The sequence below is a fragment of the Ranitomeya variabilis genome, chromosome 8 (assembly GCF_051348905.1).
Source record: "Ranitomeya variabilis isolate aRanVar5 chromosome 8, aRanVar5.hap1, whole genome shotgun sequence".
In the NCBI taxonomy this organism is placed as follows: Eukaryota; Metazoa; Chordata; class Amphibia; order Anura; family Dendrobatidae; genus Ranitomeya; species Ranitomeya variabilis.
In genome coordinates this window covers 82,971,517-82,995,285 of record NC_135239.1, presented here as the reverse complement: position 1 = coordinate 82,995,285, position 23,769 = coordinate 82,971,517, and the positions used below count along the sequence as shown (strand labels likewise).

Sequence of the window (23,769 nt, the reverse complement as noted above, 5' to 3'; positions counted from 1 at the left end):
AAGTTTATTCTTTAGGTTGTTACGGGGCATGATTAAGGGGATTCGGGGAATTTTTTTTTCCAGGTCACGGAACTCAAGTATACCCTATGTCATGCTGTCTCCTCACTGCTCTCTGTGTCCTCTCCTCCTGCCGTCTCCTCACTGCTCTCTGTGTCCTCTCTCCTCTTGCTGTCTCCTCTCCTCCTGCTGTCTCCTCACTGCTCTGTGTCCTCTCCTCCTGCTGTCTCATCACTGCTCTCCTCTTGCTCTGTCTCCTCACTGCTCTCGGTGTCCTCTCTCCTCTTGCTGTCTTCTCTTCTCCTGCTCTCTCCTCACTGCTCTGTGTCCTCTCTCCTCACTGCTCTGTGTCCTCTCTCCTCACTGCTCTGTGTCCTCTCTCCTCTCGCTGTCTCCTCGGTGTCTCCAGTCCTCACTGTTCTCCCCACCAGCTCCCCTCCCCCCGCACGTGACGTCAGCGGAGGCTCCTCTGGTAACTTCCTGGTCACACACGGCAGGGACAGCTGTGGACACATAGACAGCAGTGATCATCGCAGAGAGAGACGGTCGGGGACAATCACACAGGATGATTCACAGAGACAGCCTGGGACAGTGACAGCCAGAGAGACAGAGCAGAGCCATGCACCACACCGAGGCCACACTCATGTAATGGAAGGGACACTAGTGCACACATAGGAGCACAGGTACATACACCGGAGGCTGCAGTGCTGGGGCCGGGGCAGAGCGGCACAGAGAGACATGTCCGAGACCCACCGAGCTGTGACTGGCACTGACATGAGCTGAGCATGGACTCCAGGACCAGGTGAGAGCAACAGGAGCCGTGACACATGTACAAGCTGCTGTCACTACCTCTGTCCCCACCTACCTACCCCATAGCTGCTGTCACTACCGCTGTCCCCACCTACCTACCCCATAGCTGCTGTCACTACCGCTGTCCCCCACCTACCCCATAGCTGCTGTCACTACCGCTGTCCCCCACCCACCTACCCCATAGCTGCTGTCACTACCGCTGTCCCCCACCTACCCCATAGCTGCTGTCACTACCGCTGTCCCCCACCCACCTACCCCATAGCTGCTGTCACTACCGCTGTCCCCCACCCACCCATAGCTGCTGTCACTACCGCTGTCCCCACCCACCCATAGCTGCTGTCACTACCGCTGTCCCCACCCACCCATAGCTGCTGTCACTACCGCTGTCCCCACCTACCTACCCCATAGCTGCTGTCACTACCGCTGTCCCCACCTACCTATCCCATAGCTGCTGTCACTACCGCTGTCCCCACCTACCTACCCCATAGCTGCTGTCACTACCGCTGTCCCCCACCTACCCCATAGCTGCTGTCACTACCGCTGTCCCCCACCCACCTACCCCATAGCTGCTGTCACTACCGCTGTCCCCCACCTACCCCATAGCTGCTGTCACTACCGCTGTCCCCCACCCACCTACCCCATAGCTGCTGTCACTACCGCTGTCCCCACCCACCCATAGCTGCTGTCACTACCGCTGTCCCCACCCACCCATAGCTGCTGTCACTACCGCTGTCCCCACCCACCCATAGCTGCTGTCACTACCGCTGTCCCCACCTACCTACCCCATAGCTGCTGTCACTACCGCTGTCCCCACCTACCTACCCCATAGCTGCTGTCACTACCGCTGTCCCCCACCTACCCCATAGCTGCTGTCACTACCGCTGTCCCCCACCCACCTACCCCATAGCTGCTGTCACTACCGCTGTCCCCCACCTACCCCATAGCTGCTGTCACTACCGCTGTCCCCCACCCACCTACCCCATAGCTGCTGTCACTACCGCTTTCCCCACCCACCCATAGCTGCTGTCACTACCGCTGTCCCCACCCACCCATAGCTGCTGTCACTACCGCTGTCCCCACCCACCCATAGCTGCTGTCACTACCGCTGTCCCCACCTACCTACCCCATAGCTGCTGTCACTACCGCTGTCCCCACCTACCTACCCCATAGCTGCTGTCACTACCGCTGTCCCCACCTACCTACCCCATAGCTGCTGTCACTACCGCTGTCCCCCACCTACCCCATAGCTGCTGTCACTACCGCTGTCCCCCACCCACCTACCCCATAGCTGCTGTCACTACCGCTGTCCCCCACCTACCCCATAGCTGCTGTCACTACCGCTGTCCCCCACCCACCTACCCCATAGCTGCTGTCACTACCGCTGTCCCCACCCACCCATAGCTGCTGTCACTACCGCTGTCCCCACCCACCCATAGCTGCTGTCACTACCGCTGTCCCCACCCACCCATAGCTGCTGTCACTACCGCTGTCCCCACCTACCTACCCCATAGCTGCTGTCACTACCGCTGTCCCCCACCTACCCCATAGCTGCTGTCACTACCGCTGTCCCCCACCCACCTACCCCATAGCTGCTGTCACTACCGCTGTCCCCCACCTACCCCATAGCTGCTGTCACTACCGCTGTCCCCCACCCACCTACCCCATAGCTGCTGTCACTACCGCTTTCCCCACCCACCCATAGCTGCTGTCACTACCGCTGTCCCCACCCACCCATAGCTGCTGTCACTACCGCTGTCCCCACCCACCCATAGCTGCTGTCACTACCGCTGTCCCCACCTACCTACCCCATAGCTGCTGTCACTACCTCTGTCCCCCACCTACCTATAGCTGCTGTCACTACCGCTTTCCCCACCTACCTACCTCATAGCTGCTGTCACTACCTCTGTACCCACCTACCTACCCCATAGCTGCTGTCACTACTTCTGTACCCACCTACCTACCCCTTGGCTGCTGTCGCTACCGCTTTCCCCACCCACCCATAGCTGCTGTCACTACCGCTGTCCCCACCTACCTACCCCATAGCTGCTGTCACTACCTCTGTCCCCCACCCACCCATAGCTGCTGTCACTACCGCTGTCCCCCACCTACCTATAGCTGCTGTCACTACCGCTTTCCCCACCTACCTACCTCATAGCTGCTGTCACTACCTCTGTACCCACCTACCTACCCATTGCTGCTGTCACTACCTCTGTACCCACCTACCTACCCCATAGCTGCTGTCACTACTTCTGTACCCACCTACCTACCCCATAGCTGCTGTCACTACCTCTGTCCCCCACCTACCTACCCCATAGCTGCTGTCACTACCTCTGTACCCACCCACCTACCTATAGCTGCTGTCACTACCGCTTTCCCCACCTACCTACCCCATAGCTGCTGTCACTACTGCTTTCCCCTCCTACCTACCCCATAGCTGCTGTCACTACCGCTTTCCGACCTACCTACCCCATAGCTGCTGTCACTACCTCTGTCCCCACCTACCTACCCCATAGCTGCTGTCACTATCTCTGTCCCCACCTACCTACCCCATAGCTGCTGTCACTACCTCTGTCCCCCACCTACCTATAGCTGCTGTCACTACCTTTGTCCTCCACCTACCTACCCCCTAGCTGCTGTCAGTACCTCTGTCCCCACCTACCTAAACCCTAGCTGCTGTCACTACCTTTGTCCCCCACCTACCTACCCCCTAGCTGCTGTCACTACCTCTGTTCGCCACCTACCTACCCCATAGCTGCTGTCACTACCTCTGTTCCCCACCTACCCCATAGCTGCTGTCACTACCTCTGTCCCCACCTACCCCATAGCTGCTGTCTCTACCTCTGTCCCACCTACCTACCCCATAGCTGCTGTCACTACCTCTGTCCCCCACCTACCCCATAGCTGCTGTCACTACCTCTGTCCCCCACCTACCCCATAGCTGCTGTCTCTACCTCTGTCCCCACCTACCTACCCCATAGCTGCTGTCACTAAATCTGTCCCCCCACCTACCCCATAGCTGCTGTCACTACCTCTGTCCCACCTACCTACCCCATAGCTGCTGTCACTACCTCTGTCCCCCACCTACCCCATAGCTGCTGTCACTACCTCTGTCCCCCACCAACCCCATAGCTGCTGTCACTACCTCTGCCCCCACCTACCCCATAGCTGCTGTCACTACCACTGTCCCCCACCTACCTACCTCATAGCTGCTGTCACTACCGCTGTTCGCCACCTACCTACCCCATAGCTGCTGTCACTACCTCTGTCCCCCACCTACCCCATAGCTGCTGTCACTACCTCTGTCCCACCTACCTACCCCATAGCTGCTGTCACTACCTCTGTCCCCCACCTACCCCATAGCTGCTGTCACTACCTCTGTCCCACCTACCTACCCCATAGCTGCTGTCACTATCTCTGTCCCCCACCTACCCCATAGCTGCTGTCACTACCGCTGTCCCCACCTACCCACCCCATAGCTGCTGTCACTACCTCTGCCCCCACCTACCTACCCCATAGTTGCTGTCACTACTGCTGTCCCCCACCTATCTACCCCATAGCTGCTGTCACTACCACTGTCCCCACCTATCTACACCATAGCTGCTGTCACTACTGCTGTCAACCACCTACCTACCCCATAGCTGCTGTCACTACCGCTGTTCGCCACCTACCTACCCCATAGCTGCAGTCATCTCAACATGCTGATTTCAACGGTATCGGACACCCAACTAATGTGCCTGGCCTTCTGACTGCCCCTCGGGGGACGTGAGGATTGGGCCTTTGAAATACAATCACCAATCCTGTGGTTCGGCCGGGATATAGGCCACTTTCAGATAATTTCTGCAGCGCCTCTCTCATAGAGAACCAACCAAGTGATCCTGTGTACAGCAGCTGTCAGCCGAGCGACAGGTCACCCGACAACTGTCTGGTGTGCATGGCCAGCAATAGAGATCAGATATTTCTGGCATATTGGTAATATACACGAATCAGATCATTGAGACCATCTGCCTAATATTGTCCCATGGAGGCATAGGCACCACCAGACTCCTGTGGTCTTTGGCACTAAGATATTTGCAGCAGATTTTTCTCTGTTAATTGTGAGTTGGTCGATGCCACCATAGATGAGATTCTGTGAGGTTATCAGTCCACCCATAGACTGGATGCTATGATGACCCACCACAGATTGAATGCTGTAAGGTGGTTGGTCCATCCATAGACTGGATGCTATGATGTCTCTCCATAGATCGAATGCTGTGAGGTTACTGGTCCTTCCATAGACTGGATGCTATGGTGTCCCTCCATAAATCGGATGCTGTAAGGTGGTCAGTCCCTCCATAAATCGGATGCTGTGAGGTGGTCGGTCCCTCCATAGACTGGATGCTGTGGTGTCCCTCCATAGATCGGATGCTGTGAGGTGGTCGGTCCCTCCCTCCATAGATCGGATGCTGTGAGGTGGTCGGTCCCTCCGTAGATCGGATGCTGTGAGGTGGTCGGTCCCTCCATAGACTGGATGCTATGGTGTCCTTCCATACATCGGATGCTGTGAGGTGGTTGGTCCCTCCGTAGATCGGATGCTGTGAGGCGGTCGGTCCCTCCGTAGATTGGATGCTGTGAGGCGATCGGTCCCTCCGTAGATCGGATGATGTGAGGTGGTCGGTCCCTCCGTAGATCGGATGCTATGAGGTGGTCGGTCCCTCCCTAGATCGGATGCTGTGAGGTGGTCGGTCCCTTCGTAGATCGGATGCTGTGAGGTGGTCGGTCCCTCCATAGACTGGATGCTATGGTGTTCTTCCATAGATCGGATGCTGTGAGGTGGTCGGTCCCTCCATAGATTGGATGCTGGGAGGCGGTCGGTCCCTCCGTAGATCGGATGCTGTGAGGCGGTCGGTCCCTCCGTAGATCGGATGCTGTGAGTTGGTTGGTCCCTCCGTAGATTGGATGCTGTGAGTTGGTTGGTCCCTCCGTAGATCGAATGCTGTGAGGCGGTTGGTCCCTCCATAGATCGGATGCTGTGAGTTGGTTGGTCCCTCCGTAGATCGGATGCTGTGAGTTGGTTGGTCCCTCCGTAGATTGGATGCTGTGAGTTGGTTGGTCCCTCCGTAGATCGAATGCTGTGAGGCGGTTGGTCCCTCCATAGATCGGATGCTGTGAGTTGGTTGGTCCCTCCGTAGATCGGATGCTGTGAGTTGGTTGGTCCCTCCGTAGATTGGATGCTGTGAGTTGGTTGGTCCCTCCGTAGATCGAATGCTGTGAGGCGGTTGGTCCCTCCATAGATCGGATGCTGTGAGTTGGTTGGTCCCTCCGTAGATCGGATGCTGTGAGTTGGTTGGTCCCTCCGTAGATCGGATGCTGTGAGTTGGTTGGTCCCTCCGTAGATCGGATGCTGTGAGTTGGTTGGTCCCTCCGTAGATCGGATGCTGTGAGGCGGTCGGTCCCTCCGTAGATCGGATGCTGTGAGGCGGTCGGTCCCTCTGTAGATCGGATGCTGTGAGGTGGTCGGTCCCTCCGTAGATTGGATGCTGTGAGGCGGCCGGTTCCTCCGTAGATTGGATGCTGTGAGGCGGTCGGTCCCTCCGTAGATCGGATGCTGTGAGGCGGTCGGTCCCTCTGTAGATTGGATGCTGTGACAGGAGAAGCCATATAACTTGTCACAGTGGGGGGGACCAATGATTCCTTACTGCGACAAGTGATCGGCTGCATTCTTAGCATGCTCATCTTTCCCCGGAAGAAGGAAATGGAGGCCGGCAGTACGGACAGCTGAGCATATAAGCAAGGTGGACAACTCCTGTCCTATCATATATTGTATAAGCGGTTGACTGTATGGTTTTCTTTGAGCTGATGAAAATGTTTTTTCTTTAAAGTTGCATGTGGATGATGAGTGTAGTCTTTTATGTTCAGTGCTGTGATCCACAAACTCACGTTTAGGACATGTTCACACAGGACAGATATGCAGCAGACTTTTCATTCACACATTCAGTGCCGAGAACCTGTAGTGTATAAATATTATTATTACTTCACTGGTAAAGTGGATGAGATTTCACCAAATGCCATTCACATGTGGCTGGAAAGTATGTGAAGTGACTTACGGTGCAGATTTTAAGCTTGTAACGTCATTTTATGCTGCAGATTTTCACTACATTTTTCACCATTTATAATAAGTCCAGGAGCTGCAGCAAATCACATGTAACTCTTGCACATTTTGCCACGGATTTAGCTTCAGATTTACACTAAGATCCATGTGGGGATTTTTCCGTTGAATTCACATCCCACGTTGAGGAATCGTTATAGCAAGGTTCACCGTCAGAAATTTTCTGGCATGTCTGTACAGCGTGTGAGAAGATTTAATGTCACCGGGAAACGCCAATACCAGAGTGGGATAAAAAGCCTGACGCTCGTTTAAGGGTTGTTTAATTATTCTTGATGGGCATAGTTGTAGAAATCACTTTGTATTACGTTATTACTCTGGTCTCTGTGCTTTTTTGTTCATTGTTTAGAGCCCTTGTCTAGGAGGAATGGCCATTGCTGTGGTTTACCATCGGTGGCCACAGATGCTCAGTGCTTACAAACTCTTTACTAGCGAGCTTGTAACCACTGCACCGAGGCAGGCCAGGATCGCAGGAGAGCGCTGTTATCTCCTGATCCTGGCCGCCTTCAGTCTCATTAGTCTTCGTTCCCACCATGAGTTTTTGATGCTGTTTGTAATACGAAGCCTCTTGCAGTTCCAGCAATGTGGATGGGATTTATAGAAACCTCATGCACACTGTGCTTCTTTTTTACTCCATGTAAACTGACCTGCGGTGCATTCTTCACATCTGCAACATGTAAACTTCTCTTGTGGGAATGCTGAGATCTCTATCCAGATTTTCCCATAGACTTGTATTAGATTGTGTTTTTTACCGGCGCATTTCCACATGTTTTCAGTGCGTTTCTGTGTCAAAAAGGCGCCAAAAGCTCATCGTGGGAACATAGCCTTCCACTTGCAATGCTGCAGACGCAAAGCAGTGACATAGGAGCATAACTACTCCATTCAGGCCAGCGGTGCGACAATGCCACTGGTCTGAACTGTTGGTCATGTAGAAGCGGGGGGCAGGATCTGTCAGGCATTGTGGCAGATCCTGTGGAGGCCCCCTTAGGTCTGATACTCTCCTGCCATAATGGACTCTGGTTTCTGAGAACTTGTTCTCCTTGTGTTATCTTGTAACTCTGTAACTCTCTGGGGCACAGCATCTGTCAGACATGGTGGCAGATCCCGTGGAGGCCTCCTTAGGTTTGATACTCTCCAGCCATGATGGACTCTAGTTTCTGAATCCTTGTTCTCCTTGTGTTTTCTTGTAAGTCGCTGGGTTTGGTGCTTAGTATCACGCACACTGACTATTTACAGCTTTCAGTATTAGTGTCCACTGTTTTAATTTAGTCTGAGTTGTGGCTTTTTCTACTACTTCCCCTGTGTTCACACATTGGGCCTGGCTTATGTTCCTCATCTCGTTCCTGCTTTCATGGAGGGAAGTTTTTTTTAATACTTCCCAAAATATTGTAGGCTGTGGAAACAGGTAATATGTAATTTGGTTTACATTGCGCTGTCATATAAGGTCCTGTTACCATTTGTGAAGTGGCTTCCAGTATAAATGTAAATTGTGACACATTGGTGATGGGGATTCATTGGTATATTGCTGTGGATGTTGCTATTTTGACCGAAAGAATAGCATTACAGGCCTCCATATGGACACGGCTTCATATCCCATCAGACCATGGCGGTAGGCCGCCTTCTATGGGGGTATCCACATATTACGCACATATACAGTACAGTGGCATGTAAAAGTTTGGCCACCCATGGTCAAAATTACTGTTATTGTGAACAGTTAAGCAAGTTGAAGATTAAATGATCTCTAAAAGGCCTAAAGGTAAAGATGACACATTTCCTTTGTATTTTAGGCAAAAAAAAAAATATATATATTGTCATTTTTTACTTTTTAAAAATTTCAAAATGGAAAATGGGCCTATGCAAAGGTTTGGGCACCCTTGGATATTTCTGTGCTAAAATAATTTTAACCAAGGTTTCAGACCTTAATTAGCCTGTTAGAGTTATGGCTTGTTTACTATCATCGTTAGGAAAGGGCAGTTGATGCTTATTTACCAGCTTTATAAAAGCCTAGCCACCTCTAACCTTGTGCCAAAATACAACAGTCATGAGTTATTCTAAGCAGCTGCCTTGCACTCTGAAAATGAAAATGGTGGTGGTCCACAAAGCAGGAGAAGGCTAAGAAGATAGTAAAGCTTTTTCAAGTTGCTCTTTTCTCAGTTTGAAATGAAATTAAGAAATGGCAGTTATCAGGAACAGTGGAGATCCAGATAAGGTCTGGAAAAGCAAGCAAAATTTCAGTGAGAGCTGCTCATGGGATTGCTAGAGAGGCAAATCAGAACCCCTTCTTGACTGCAAAAAACCCTCAGAAAGATTTACCAGACTCTGGAGTTGTGGTACATTGTTCTACTTTTCAGAGACACCTGTACAAATATGTCCTTCAGAAGAAAACCTCTCCTGCATCCTCACTATAAAATTCATCATCAGAAGTATGCAAAAGAACATCTAAACAAACCTGATGCATTTTGAAAACAAATCCTGTGGACCAATGAGGTTAAAATAGTACTCTTTGGCCACAATGATCAAAGGTTTGTGAGGAGTAAAAAAAAGCACTGATTTTCAGGAAAATATGTCTCTAACCATTAAGCTTGAGGGTGGCTCAATCATGCTTTGGGGTTGTTCCGTAGCCAATGGCACGGAGAACATTTCACAGGTAGAGGGAAGAATGGATTCAATAAAATTTCAACAAATTCTTGATGCAAACATAACACAATCTGTAAAAAAAGCTGAAGTTGAAAAGAGGATGGCTTCCACAAATGTCAAAATCCACAATAGACTACCTCAAATGGTGCAAGGTGAAGGTTTTAGAATAACCCTCACAGTCCCCTGACCTGAACATCATTGAAAATTTGTGGTTAGACATCAAAATAGCAGTGCATGTAAGATGACCCAAGAATATCACAGAACTGGAAGAATTTTCCAAGGAAGAATGGATGAAAATCCCTCAAACAAGAATTGAAAGACACTTGGCTGGCTACAAGAAGAATTTACAAGCTGTGATACTTTCAAAAGCGGGAGCTACTAGGTACTAACCATGCAGGGTGCCCAAACTTCTACATTGGCCCATTTTCCTTTTTGTAATTTTTAAAATGTAATATATATATATATATATATTTTTTTTCCTAAACTACAAAGGAAATGTGTCATCTTTAACTTTAGCCCTTTTAGAGATCATTTTATCTTCAACTTGTTAAATTGTTCACAATAAAAGTTATTTTGACAAGGGGTGCTCAAACTTTTACATTCCACTGTATGTTACAGCATTTATTTTTTTCCGACCTTCTTTGACTTTTCTTCTCTACCATATGTTTTTATAAATGAGGCCTTAATTGTCTTTTACACTTTATATCTTTAGCCCAACAATTTTGAAAAATTTGGTTAAAAAAACTTCTTGGCTATGGGAAGTGATAAAATGCTCCACAATTGTATAAAACCCTAACATTTCATGGTACTAAAGACTGGTGCACATATGTGCCATCTGCCAGTTAGTATAAGCAAAAGATAAGGTGTAACCACCCATGCCAGCTGCAAATACCATATATCAGTTTGCCACTGGTAAAGGTGGCTTAATTTTTATTTAAAGGGGTTGTCCCCTTTTAATTCCTTTTTGCTTATAGCCCACATGTCAAACTTTGGCCCATGAACCAAATTTGGCTGCAGGGTAATTATATTTGTCCGCTGGCACTGCCCCCACCGGTATTGCACTTTCAACTGCACTTTCTGTACTGAGGTCAGTGTGGGGTCCATTATTCTGAACTGAGGTCAATGTGGGGCCCATTATTCTGTACTGAGGGCAATGTGGGGCCCATTACTCTGTATGGAGGTCAATTTCGGGCCAATTATTCTGTACGGAGGTCAATGTGGGGTCCATTATTCTCTATAGAGGACTATGTGGGACCCATTATTCTGTACGGATTATGTGGGGCCCATTATTCTGTCAAGAATGATAAGGAAAACGTTCCCAATTGTAGACATTTTGTAAAATACATAACAAGGTTGACCCGCGACTTTAAGTTTTTAATTTTGTGCCTCTGTGTGTTTGAGTTTGACATCCTTGGCCTATAGGCTCAGTGATGTGTACAATAACAAACTGAGCTGCAGGCCTTATTCTAACTTCTGATTTTTCCATGTATGAGAATAACAGACTGATTATTCTAGTCAGTCTTTTTGATCAGAGTGTGATCCGAGTGTCATCTGATTTCCTCGTACGTAGATATATTGAAATAAATATGTTTTTCCACCTTCTCCATTCTGACAGTCCATGAAAATCGGACTTGACGCGGATGTCATCCAAGTGTGGTCCAACTTTATTCATGGACCCATTGATTTGCATCACCGTTTTTGATCTGACCTACGGATCAAAATTGGACATATTCTGTGATTTTCCTTGGACCTCTTGATCCGAGGGAAAAATCGGCCAATTGAATGCCCCCTAGATTATCACAGGTACGAGTGCTATGAATGAAAATCATGATTAGCACTCGTACGCAAAACTCAGATGTCTCAATGAGCCCTCCCCAGAGCATCGTGAGGTTACCGCTGCAGTCGATCAATAGAGTTCACTTTGTGCTGGACCTGGTGAGTGGGAGTTTGTTATTTAATACATCCCTGTGCCTACAGGCTAGAAATAGGAATGAGACAAACCCTTTGAATGAACACCTCTTCTGACAGTTGCTGTATCTGCACCGCCATGGTCAGGGCTGGGCGTCTTCGCTGCCAGGCATGATGTATCTCTTTGGTAATGTGTTTGGGTGGCAGCCTGGACATTGCTGAGCATTTGGGCATATCACGTAGGGCTCCCGCTGCCAGCACACCTGCTTCATCTCACTCTGCCCACCTGTCACGCTACATGATGGATTCACTCCCCGCAGTCGCTTGTTTAGCCCAGTGATCCTGCATCTGTCAGAAGGTAACGCCGTGTGACAGATTATTGTTAGAAGTCAGACCTGAGTGCATCGATAATGTAGATGAGATGAAGCTGTAATATAATGTTTTATCTCAGTCTAATTATAGCCAGGGCCCAGTGTGGGGGGACATATATATAGACGCTGAGTCAGCCGGACCACCGGTTACTCAGAGAGCGGCATATAGACCGTCTCTGTCACTCACAGGTATGTTCCTTACACATGCCCCTTTATATATGGAGCATTAAATTACTAATAACATGTAGGCATGTACCTGCTCTGAAAGCCGTGCCCCCCGCACACCCTGGCCGAGCGGCGATTTACCAACACCTTTGTAGGAGTTGTTTTTGGCCACAGCAGCAAAAACTGTATCAAAAACCACTTGTGACTTTTCCACAAATTGCTGATTTTTTGTGAACTGGTTTTTGGTCATTTTATTTTTCACAGCTGAAACATATAATATAAATTTAGTTTTGCCTGTACAAAATTCCAATGTAAAACGCATTTTTTTTTGCTGTTGCGGCCAAATAGGACTTACGTTAGTGTATGCATGGCCGTATACGCGCTCCTTTTCCTATGGAGCAGTAGCATGGCTTGTCTAGCATGGCATGTCTAGTATTGTGGCTTAGCAATATTGAATGGAGCTGATGCGCAGTATCACACACAACCCATGATCCGAGGTGCTGCCTGTGATAGAAAGCAGCCATGATTTTTTATTACCATGCATCCCCTTTAACCCATTTGTGCACATGGGTATAACTGTATGCCTGCGCTGGGGTGACTGCATGATGAGGGTGCTCGGAAGCTGACTGCCTGTTCTGCCCGGTGCCGGCACAGAGCGGTCGCCTATTATGCCTGCCAGCTCTTTTTCCAGGCTACTTTGTTGTTGGGGTGTGGCTGCCGGCGTCATGCTGATTGGCTGCTGGCGTCATGCTGATTGGCAACCGACTCCCCACAGTTAGGCAGCAGCAGGGAGCCGGCTGTCAATCAGCATGACGCCAGCAGTCACACCCCATTAACAGAGCGGAAGAGAAGCCTCTGCTCTGCTGATGTGATGTCAGCAGAAGCCACTGAATTGCCGGCAGGAGACGTCAGTGACCTCTCTGTGCTGGGCACAGCAAGCAGGTAATTGGCAACCAGCGGCCTTTTAGTTCTTTGGCCCACAGTAAAAATATGAAATATTCCTGGATAACCCCTTTATATAGTTGGCATCAGTCTCTAATCCTGGGGTCACACGACAGTGTAAAAAATCAATATGATTTTCATCCAGAAAAGTCCTTGTGTAATCGTTTTTTTCACAGCAGCTATTAATCATTTATAAGATGATTTACAGTTTCCTATAGTACAGAATTGTAATGTATGGATAAAAATCGGATCCTCTAATGTGGTACCTGATTTTTTTTCTCACCCATAGATTTGAATGAGCGAGTCTCGTCAGATTTCAGAGTCAGATTTCAGCATGCTGTGATTTTCTTTTTCAAACAGATTCTGTCAGTTAAAAAAATCGGCCATCTGCACCGTCTCATTGAATAACATGGGTGAGTGTGCTACCCACTAAAGTAGCACTCATCCGATTTATGCGCTTCTGTGCACGAGCCCGAACAGCTGAGATCAGAGCTGAATTCTGATTGTGGCTAATAAATCAGCACTCCAGTGTTTTTTTTCCACGCTGGAGTGGCGCTTTAAGTGTAAGTCACCTGCCCGCTAATGTACTCCCCCTCGGGCTTCTTCACTGTTTTTTGGCACCGCTACGGTCTCGCGGACTGGCCATAAGTCAGAAGCTACGTCACAACTCTCAGTGCAAGTCTATGAGAGTCAGACCGAGGCCAGGACTAGGCTCTCATAGACTTGTATTGAAAAGTGACCTCTGTTCCGCTCCATGAAACCCTGGAGCTGCCAGGAGAGAACTTTTCACCAGAGACCGATGGAAGCGACGATGGAAAATGATGAAGGCAGCGGCGGCAGGTGAGTATGAGACAGGGGGCTGGGGAATTACATGTAAAACGCCACTCCAGTGGTGCAATAAAAAAAGCCTACCGGAGTGGTGCTTTAACCATTTAGATGCCACTGTCAGTCTCTGACAGCCGACGTGATTGCAGTCGCTGATGGGTTACTAATAGTGATGAGCGAGAGACAAACAAACAGGCAATCCCTGCAAGTGCTGAGATTGTGGAGCAGCCGTGGGGACTCGAACATACTATTCCAGCACGACAAAGACACTGTACCAGCACACGAGAGATAACACCTTAACCGAGCACGCTCTCTGATCACTAATTACTAATGTAGACAGGGGCCCACGGAAGGCCCCAGTCATTCACATCTTGCTCCTCCTCTGAAGCTCGGCTATATGTTGTGGCTGAGAGTTTCACTATATACTGCAGTACTAAAGATATTGCAGTATATAGAATACTCGATTGGAGAATCATTTATTTTTCTCTGGGGGTCTGTACTTTCTCCTCCTGTATGATGTTGACCAATGATAAGCAGGCAGCAATACTTGGGAAAGAAGGCCACAATAGCTTAGAGCAGGTTTCTTAATGTGTGTTGTTTTTTTTTTTTTATTGACCCATACACTTCCCTTGCACTCCGGTCCTTTTCTTTCCGTCGCTGGATACACCATTTCTCTGGTCTTTTTACTATACGTCAGGAATTCCAGCTGCATTCAGGCTCACTCAGCATCAGAAGGTTGCGCTGATGACGTGACCTTATGATGCTCAGTGAGCTCCGGCTTTGACGAGACCTGGTATCCCGGTCTGAAGTGAACAGGACAGAGATGCGGCACACGACGGACAGAGAGGACCAGGCGGTGGCCGGAGAGGGCCGGGCGGTGGCCGGAGAGGACCGGGCGGTGGCCGGAGAGGACCGGGCGGTGGCCGGAGGGGACCAGATGGTGGCCAGAAATCTCAGCGGTAACGTAACACACACTTGAACTTAGTGAAAATTAACTCATTATCAACCAAATACTTTGATTGCTTATATCTGCACAACAGAAATGTGAAATAAAAAATGTATTTATACTATTACATCCTGTGTCCAGTTGAACATGAAAAAATTAGTAAAAGGTCTTCTTTAAATGACTTCTGTCTGTCCGTTACCTTCTTCACATAGTAGCACTGCCCTTTTTACCGACAATCCTGGAGATGTGCCTATAGCAGACAGGCAAAGTGATTTTACTCCTTGTGAATATTTTCAGTGTTCTCAATGGCTGCGGGTTTATTTTTTGTTTGCCAGTTTTTAAATTGAGGATGTTTTTGATGACTAGAAGACACAAAGGTTCCCAGACCCTTGCAGGCAGGATGAGAAGCACGAAGTCTCCACTCTGTCTGGAAGCCTATATTCCCAGTAGCTATGGCAGTATAAAAATAAAATGCTGAAGCTGAAATCAATACTTGTCAGGTAATTTTGCATGTGTCCTGCATGATAATAATAGAAAATCAACCATGATCAGTTATGCACCACGTAGAAAATATCCACATGATGAAAGTCAATATAAGTATATAGATTAAGGGAGTATTATTTCCCCTGGTTGTGTCTCCCTTAGTGCCGCATACGCCAGATCTGGTGACCATAAAAAGTTATATACTATATACCTGGCCAATATCTTATTTTTATATATACATGGTAGTCTATACATGTAGCTTGTGAAAGAAGTATTGAACACATCACCAATTCTCTAAGTAAATCTATTTCTAAAGGTGCTATTGGCATGAAATTCTCACCAGATGTCAGTAACAACCTATCCAATCCACACAGCAAAGAAATCAAACCATACCATAGGTGTCCATAAATTATGTCTAATAATGAGAAATTACAGAGGGAAAAGTATTAAACACATGAAGAAAGAGCTGCAAAAAGCCCCTGAAAGTCATGACTCCAGCTGAAATTTATCAGTAATTAGAAAGCAATCCTGTCTCTTGAACTGATGGCCAATAAAAAGGTGTCTCATTACCAAGGTGCCACACAATGGGTTTTACTATGGGTAAAACCACGGAATTGTCTCGAGACCTTCACAACCTTATTGTTGCAAAACATACTGATGGCATTGGTTACAGAAGAATTTCTAAACTACTGAAGGTTCCAGTGAGCGTTGTTGTGGCCATAATCCAAAAATGAACATCATTGCACCATAAACCAGCCATGACGAGGTGCTTCCTGCAAGATTTCAGACAGAGGAGTGAAAAGAATTATCAGAAGAGTTGTCCAAGAGCCAAAGACCACCTGTGCATAGCTACAGAAAGACCTTGAATCAGTAATGCACTCAACCTCCTTGTCCTGTATGCATACGCACCATGCAAAACTCCGTTGCTGAACAAAAAACATGTTCAAGTGTGTTTACATTTTTTTTCAACAACATTTAGACATGCCTGTGAAATACTGGGAGAATATAGCCTGGTCAGATGAAACTAAAATGTTACTCCTTGGATGCCATAATACCCACCATGTTTGGAGGCCAAAAGGCACTGGGAATCACCCCAAAAACGCTATACCAACAGTGAAGATAGGAGGTGGGAACATCATGGTGTGGGGCTACTTTTCAAGATACGGCACTGGCAAACTTCAAAGCCAGCACCAGAGAATCCTTACAGTGCTCAGTGCACGCAATGTGGGTATTCACAAGTGTGCAGTCACATGGTGACTGCAGACTTGTAGCGTAAAGTGTAACCTCCCATTACTGAGATAGGAGAGGTGCTACAGATAAAGAGTTTATCTAGATATGAGGGGAGGAGGGTGGAGGTCGGCTCTAGCTCCTTCCTCCTGTCTACATGGAATCTCTTCAGTAGCAGCCGCCTTCTCCTATCAAGGTAATCTAACAATCTGTCTTCACTGAATACAGATTTTACCTCGGAATTGAGAATTTTGATCGTGACTGACCCGTTTTGGCAGGGAAAGAAGCAGATTTTGCTAATAAGATATATTCCAAAGTTGCTTATTTTCATGTATACTATTGATTTCTGAAATAAAAATTAAAACAAAAGTTACTTTTAAAGATGGGACTGCCCCTTTAAGAAGAGAATTTTATTATATATGTCATTGTACTGAGATTTGTCAAAGCTGATCTTTACAAGCTGTTCTTCCTTCCTTTTCCACTTTGCTTCAGATACCCTGAGATGTGTATTGTGAGGTTACCAAAACCTTGAGAGAAGGTTATATGATAACGTTAGTTTGGTAACCTATAGCTTGTAGAGGTCTGTCCTATCCATGCAGCACTGATTACTGTGGGCACACCAGCACTTACATTAGTTTATTCAAGGTCATATACTTCCTGTAGAAGGTCATGTAAACCCCATATAGACATTATAAAGGGACCGTTACGTGGTACTGTAGCAAAATGGCTTTCTAATGGAGGGTTCATCTTGACCAGATACCTATGCAATCATAATTACTCAGCCCCCACTACCCTCCCGCCATTAATTTTATTACAAATTTTGAAATGTTTTTAATAAACCATTAAATAAGAACTTTTTAATTTTCTGTTTTTTTGCGTTTTCGTTTTTTGTCCTCCTTCTTCCCCGAACCATAACTTTTTCTATTTTTCCTTCTATATGGCCGAGCGAGGGCTTGTTTTTGTGGGACGAGTTGTACTTTTGAACGACAATTTTTGATTTTACCACATAGTGTACCGGAAAGCGGAAAAAATTCCAAGTGCGGTGAAATTGCAAAAAAAGTTAAATTCCACAATTCATGAAATGCTAAAATTGATATACTGTTATGATTCTCCAGGTCATTATGAGTTCGTAGATACCAAATATGTGTATGGAAGCAATTGGAGAAGTGGAGAAGGAGAGTCGGCTCACCATTGATGCAGCCACAATCCTGCTGAGAAGCGCACGGAAAAGCCTGGGATCCGGCTGAGGCAAACGAAGAGGAAAAATCCAGCATGGAAGCAGGTAAGTAAAATGTCCAATTTTACTGAAGAAATAAATTACATCCATAAAAATATTGTAAGTGCGGTTCTGGTCACAGTCTATAAGGCTCAGTGGAGCTGAAACGCGTCAGTTGTATCCATTGTGACCAGAACCGCACTTACCATGTTTTTATGGATGTGATTTATTTCTTCTAGAAAATTGGACATTTTACTTACCTGTTTCCACGCTGGATTTTTCCTTTTCACCAAATATGTATAGGTTCTTTTTTATTTAAAGTGATCCTGCCAGCAGGATTGTACTCAGTAACCTACAGACAGTGTCAGGTCGAAGCCGTTATACTGATTAATGATACCTGGTGATGAAATCAGTCTTGTGGTTGTTGTGTAATCTTTATTGTCAGTTTTGAGTTAATGATATTCTCGTGCTCTGGGGCGGCCTGTGGGGGGTCTTCATGTGGTGCTCTCAATAGATATTCATACTGATGGCTTCTGACAGGTCACTAATCCCTCACTATGAACATAAGGATGAATGACCTCGGGGAGATCAAAACATCCAACACCGCGGAGACACCATCACGTGTTTCTCAACACAGTGATCCAGAACACTGCCCCCATCCCTTATGGGAAATATGCAAATGCATGTAGAAAAGCCGCGGAGACACCATCACGTGTTTCTCAACGCAAGCAATGAATAGCCAGGTCTTTCATTGACCTGCCCCCTAGTTTGCATAATGAATGTGTTCATACCAAAAAAATAAAAAAGGTTGGTGGAGGAGGAAATGTTTTTCCTCCTCCAGCAAGATGGCGCCATCGGCGCCTGGGCAATAGTAGCTATCGGATCTCTATACACACCCATAGCTGCTACTCCATTTTTAAATTGATTTTTTTAAATTGCTCAATAACATCCAGAATAGTTATTAACTTCAGCCTTGCTCTGTGTAGCAGAAATGCTCATTTGCTATGAATGACGGCCACAGGTCATAGCAGATCGGCAATGACAACCACGGGGGTCTCCTGCCGACTCAGAGTTGTCATTATAACCCATCAGTGCCCCGCGATAATGTGACAGGGGCTCTGATGGGTGAAGCAAGAAATTGACAGTGGCATTTAACATGTTAACAGCACGGGTGAATCACGATTCCACCCACGGCTGTTAGGGGCACATGACAGCTGATCATAGAACATGCAGACTCCGCATCGGAGCCAGCATCAAAGAGGGAGAGGCAACATATGATATACCCATACGTCATGGGTCGTAAAGAGGTTATAGGAAATTAGTTACCAGGATTTTGCTACCGAATTTGAGAGTCAAAACCAAAATAAATTACCTGGTAAGTTGGTATGCATGCAAAGTGTAGGGCATGTTCACACTAGCCACTAATCAGATAACACCCAAGATAGAAATTTGAGCACAGCATGATATAGGGACAGAGACCCTGATTCCAGTGATTTGTCACTTAATGGGCTGTTTGCGTAGATTTGATAAAATCACAGTTTTCTGCTGCAGATCTCTCTGTTCCCTGAATGCTGAGCTCTGTATAACCCCGCTCCTCAACACCACTAGTTGGCAGCTTTCTGTGTGCACTGTGCATAGACAGCTGAAAATCTGTGGTCGGATGGGTTATGGAGGAGGATGAGCCGGTTTACTAGTCCTCTAGTGATAATCTCCTGCTCATAAAACAGATTTTTTTAACTCAAAACTACTAAATAAACCAAGACTTGAATTGTACCCACGCTGTGGTTCTACATTAGTGTCTACAGACTGAGTCTGCGCTGGTCCTGTCTACTCCTCATCTTGGATGTGGAAGTAGGAAAAAAACCCTCGCAGCACCTTGTCAGTCAGCTACACCTCTATTCGCCTTACATGGAGGCAGAACATTCAGTGGCCGACCAATGTGTAAAACTAAGCGTGCTAACTAATGTGTGAAATTGAACAATGCCTGACCAACTTAATGGCTGACCAAAGTGTGAAAGTAAACCGTGTCCGTCCTTCACTGCCACTGTTTTAGGTAAACTGTGCCTGACCCATTCAACTCCCCCCGCTGTTATTACATTTGTAATTGTGTATTTTTTCATAAACTCATGAACTTTTTTGTTCAGAATAGACATTAATTTTTCAGACATAAAAATCTTTTTCCATTAAATATTTTGATTAATTTGCCCCTTTTTTCCAAAAATGTTTTTTTTGGTGTCACATACGTTTTGCATTGGTGGCCTAACACCTTGTATTGTCCATGTGTGTATGGTGGAAGCAAAGCTGAACTGTGGGATCCTGAAAAACGCAGCAAAACCTGCTTTGTGTCTGCAGCTTTTTTACTGCCAAGAAATAGGTTTTGGCTGCAGCGAAAAATCAATGTGTGAACATAGCCTAAGCCTCTGGGTGATTAACTTCACGTCAGATGGGCTGCCTCCCAAAACGGGAATCTCCTATCTAGACAATCCCTTCCAGGAGTGGACACAGGCAGAAGAGGGCCCCTGTACAGGACCAATATAGGGGTCCTCACTATAATGCACAATTCCACCCGCTGTGGAGGTAGAAGCGGCCCCTCACCTCTTAGGCCCCTGTGTGGTTGCACCATGGTATGTCTGTCCGCAGACTCCCTTACTACAATATGAGTGTCTGATAAAGATACAAAGTGTTTTTTTCCTCCATCTCTTCCTTCATGAGCTGCATAAAGTGTATATTCTCATCCGAGGTCCAAAAGTTGATGCTCTAACTCTGTTGCAGGGAGAAGCCGGAGAGAACGTTTGAGTTGGTGCTGAAGGTGGAGTGTCCTGCATCTGAAAATGAAGGCAAGTCTCGTTGTTCTATTGTAAGGTAACGCTGGGAAGATTCTTCAACAATTGGCCTTGGTTTTCCACACTCCAACATCTTCAGTACAAGCATTGTTTTCCTGGCCTACTTCTTCTGGATCATAAGAGTTTAGGCTTCCGCACAAAATGGAGTATTTTTTTTAATGGAATAGATAATTAAGATCACATTTGAATGACTAAATGCTTTCTGAGTTATTTTGTCTTATTGTACCTCCTACTTACATAAGATGAAGACTTTGTTTTCTATCTCTGCTTCTTTCTCCACTTAGAAGCCACTTCTGCTCCCCCATTCCTCCAGAATAGAGAGGAGCGGACATCGTCGGCTCCCTCCTTATTCGGCAAGCTCTAGCGCTTACTGAAGAAGCTGCATTGGGAACCTGGATACCTCTAGCGCTCCCATAATCACAACACATGCATGGAGAGCCTGTGACTGTCACACAGCCGCGACACATGCAGCTGCGGAGCCGGACACCCGATTATCGGAGCGCTCCAGGTATCCGGGTTCCCAATGCAGCTTCTTCGGTAAGTGCTATAGCTTGCCGAATGAGGATGGAGCCGACAATATTCACTCATCTCTACCCCCGAACTTACCATCCACTCTGAAAAAGAGCTCAAATCCGTCTAGGTCAATGCAAGACAGACTGCCAGCATAGTGTTACAATCAGGGCTGTGTGTTACAATCAGGGCTGTGGAGTCTACATCCATTTTGGTGGAGTCGCTATAAAATGGACCAACTGTGACTCCTCAAATTATATTATCCATTGGCGCAGTAGTTCAGTGCAGGATGTGCTGTAAATGTTTTCATAAGAATTTGTGAAAGTTCTGAAATGTCCTATAAGTGTCTGTTCTGTTCCTGATGTAAGAATCTTCGCTTATAGTTGAGATGAATCTGTGCTGCACTTTCTGTACATGATAAGTAGTAAGGCCGTGCTCTGGAGTCGAGGTCTGAATCAGGAGTCAGGGAAATTGAGGAGTCAGAGGTTTGGCTTACCGACTTCCCAGCCTTTGTTACAACTAGCTGTCGAGAGGGGGGAGCAGAAGCGTGGAGCGGGTAGAAAACTAACTAAGGTATAAACGGGAAGGTTGTATTCAGTGATTGTTTGAACTTGTCTCTGAGCTGGATTCACAGCTACAGCGCTCAGTACTGCTATATGTGGTCCTTTCTGCTGCTGCTACTTCTGTACATGTGCTAAAAAGAGAAGAGCAGGAATCCCTATATTTCTGGGTTTTTTTTTGCATAGGAGCCATTACACCTCCCAATAGATTAGACAGAACTGAAAAATTACAGACAGTCTGCAGAAAGGAAAATTGTTGGAAAATGGAGCGTATAAGTCATGTAATGACCATAAATGTTAGTCCACAGACATGACAGCTTCTGAAACATTACCTGATATGACTGGTAGACGTTAAGCCTTTATGTTTCTGCTAATTGATGTACATGTGAGCGTTCTCTTCATTACTTCACACTTCTCTGTAGGCCTACACTGCTTCTCTGTTAATTGGAGAGGATCTTGTGCGGTTTTGTGGCTAAAACAAATATGAAACCTTTTCCTTTTTTAGAATAATTTTGAAGAAGTTGTGTTTTGTACTGATAGAATGAATGTAACATGTGCTGGACATGAGTCATAGTGAAATAGGTTACATGCCTCTTAGATACAGTATTAAAGGTAATGGTCAACTTACTGATTTCCAGGCTAGGAAAAAGTGTTAGGCTGCCGTCCCACTATCAGTATTTGGTCAGTATTTTCCATCAGTATTTGTAAGCCAAAACCAGGAGTGGAACAATTAGAGGAAAAGTATAATAGAAACATATGCACCACTTCTGTATTTATCACCCACTCCTGGTTTTGGCTTACAAATACTGATGTAAAATACTGACCAAATACTGATAGTGTGACGGCAGCCTTACGATAACATTCAGTGATCCGGAGTATAGAGCCACTGTATAAGAGGAGCTCTCGCTCTGAAAGATCCGGCTTGTCCATGTCTTACATGACTGGCCCGTGATTGACTCGGACCGCACGGTGCTCTCCAAGGTGAAACTTCTGAAAATAAAAACATAGATGTGAACAGAGCCTTGGCTAGTTGATGAAATACCCATAATTCTGGCCTTTATATATGCTACGCTTGCTTGTTATTGGCATATAATGTGTATTTCCGTGAGTGGTTTGATAAATTGCAGATGCAGAGGGCCTGTCACCAGGTCAAAAGAGGCCACTTTTTTCTACTTTATTCCCACTGCTCCCCTGAGTATTCTGGTTATATTTTTCTAAATCCACTGTTCAATTACAGAGATATGAGCTTCTTTACTTTGTGTCTTTACCAAGAGGGCGTCGCTCACAAGGTAATAATGATGAGCACCCGAAAGACACGCCCCAGAGGATCCTGTGGGCCACGCCCTCTTGGAAGAGAACCTAAAGATTAGCACTCATTAAAAAGTCCCATATCTCTGGAACCGTAAGGCGGATTTTAAAAAAAGCAGGCTAATCGGGGGAGCATCAAGAATAAAATACGTGCACAAGCTGGCCAGTTTTTGACCTGCTGACAGGTTTTCTTTAAGGCTAAGTTCTATCTTTGCAAATTTGTAGCAGAAATGTTGATGAAATAACATTTTTATATTGGTCTCAGTGAAGTTGTTTTAGTAGCAAGCACAATGAGATCAACCCTAAGATCTCCTTATTCTGTGGCTGGTAGAGCAAGGCTTTTATCTTTACACATACAGTCATGGCCAAAAGTGTTGGTACCCTTGAAATTGTTACAGAAATTCTGGTATTTCTTCCAGAGAATTCTTGCAGTTACATGTGTTTTGTTCTACTGTAGACATGTTTATTTCCTTTGTGTGTACTGGAAAAAAAAACACAGAGGGAAAAAAAGGCAAATTGGATATAATTTCACATAAAACCCTAAAAATGGCTGGACAAATTGTTGGAACTCTCAATTTAATATTTGGTTGCACACCCTTTGGAATAAATAACTGCAATAAATCGCTTCCTATAACCATCAACAAGCTTCTTACACCTATCAACAGGAATTTTGGACGACTCTCTTCTTTTGCAAACTGCTCCGGGTCTCTCATATGTGAAGGCGCCTTCTCCCAGCAGCAATTTTAAGATCTCTCCACAGGTGTTCAATGGGATTTAGATCCGGCCACTTCAGAACTCTCCAGCGCTTTGTTTCCATCCATTTCTGGGTGCTTCTTGAAGTGTGTTTGGGATCATTGTCCTGCTGGAAGACCCATGACC

At 46.5% G+C, this 23,769-nt stretch overlaps 1 protein-coding gene across 6 annotated transcripts in view; it reads left to right on the top strand.

The window, feature by feature from the left end:
* Positions 1 to 456: 456 nt before the first annotated feature.
* The window catches only part of DENND1B (DENN domain containing 1B), a 246,050-nt gene continuing 222,737 nt past the window's right edge, over positions 457 to 23,769 (top strand). For all 6 annotated transcript variants that reach the window (XM_077278453.1, XM_077278450.1, XM_077278455.1 and 3 more), the window contains exons 1-2: positions 457 to 799; positions 20,442 to 20,506. In XM_077278453.1, the coding sequence (XP_077134568.1) occupies positions 783 to 799; positions 20,442 to 20,506 (82 nt within the window). In that variant the 5' untranslated portion in view covers positions 457 to 782. The remainder of the gene's footprint in view (positions 800 to 20,441; positions 20,507 to 23,769) is intronic.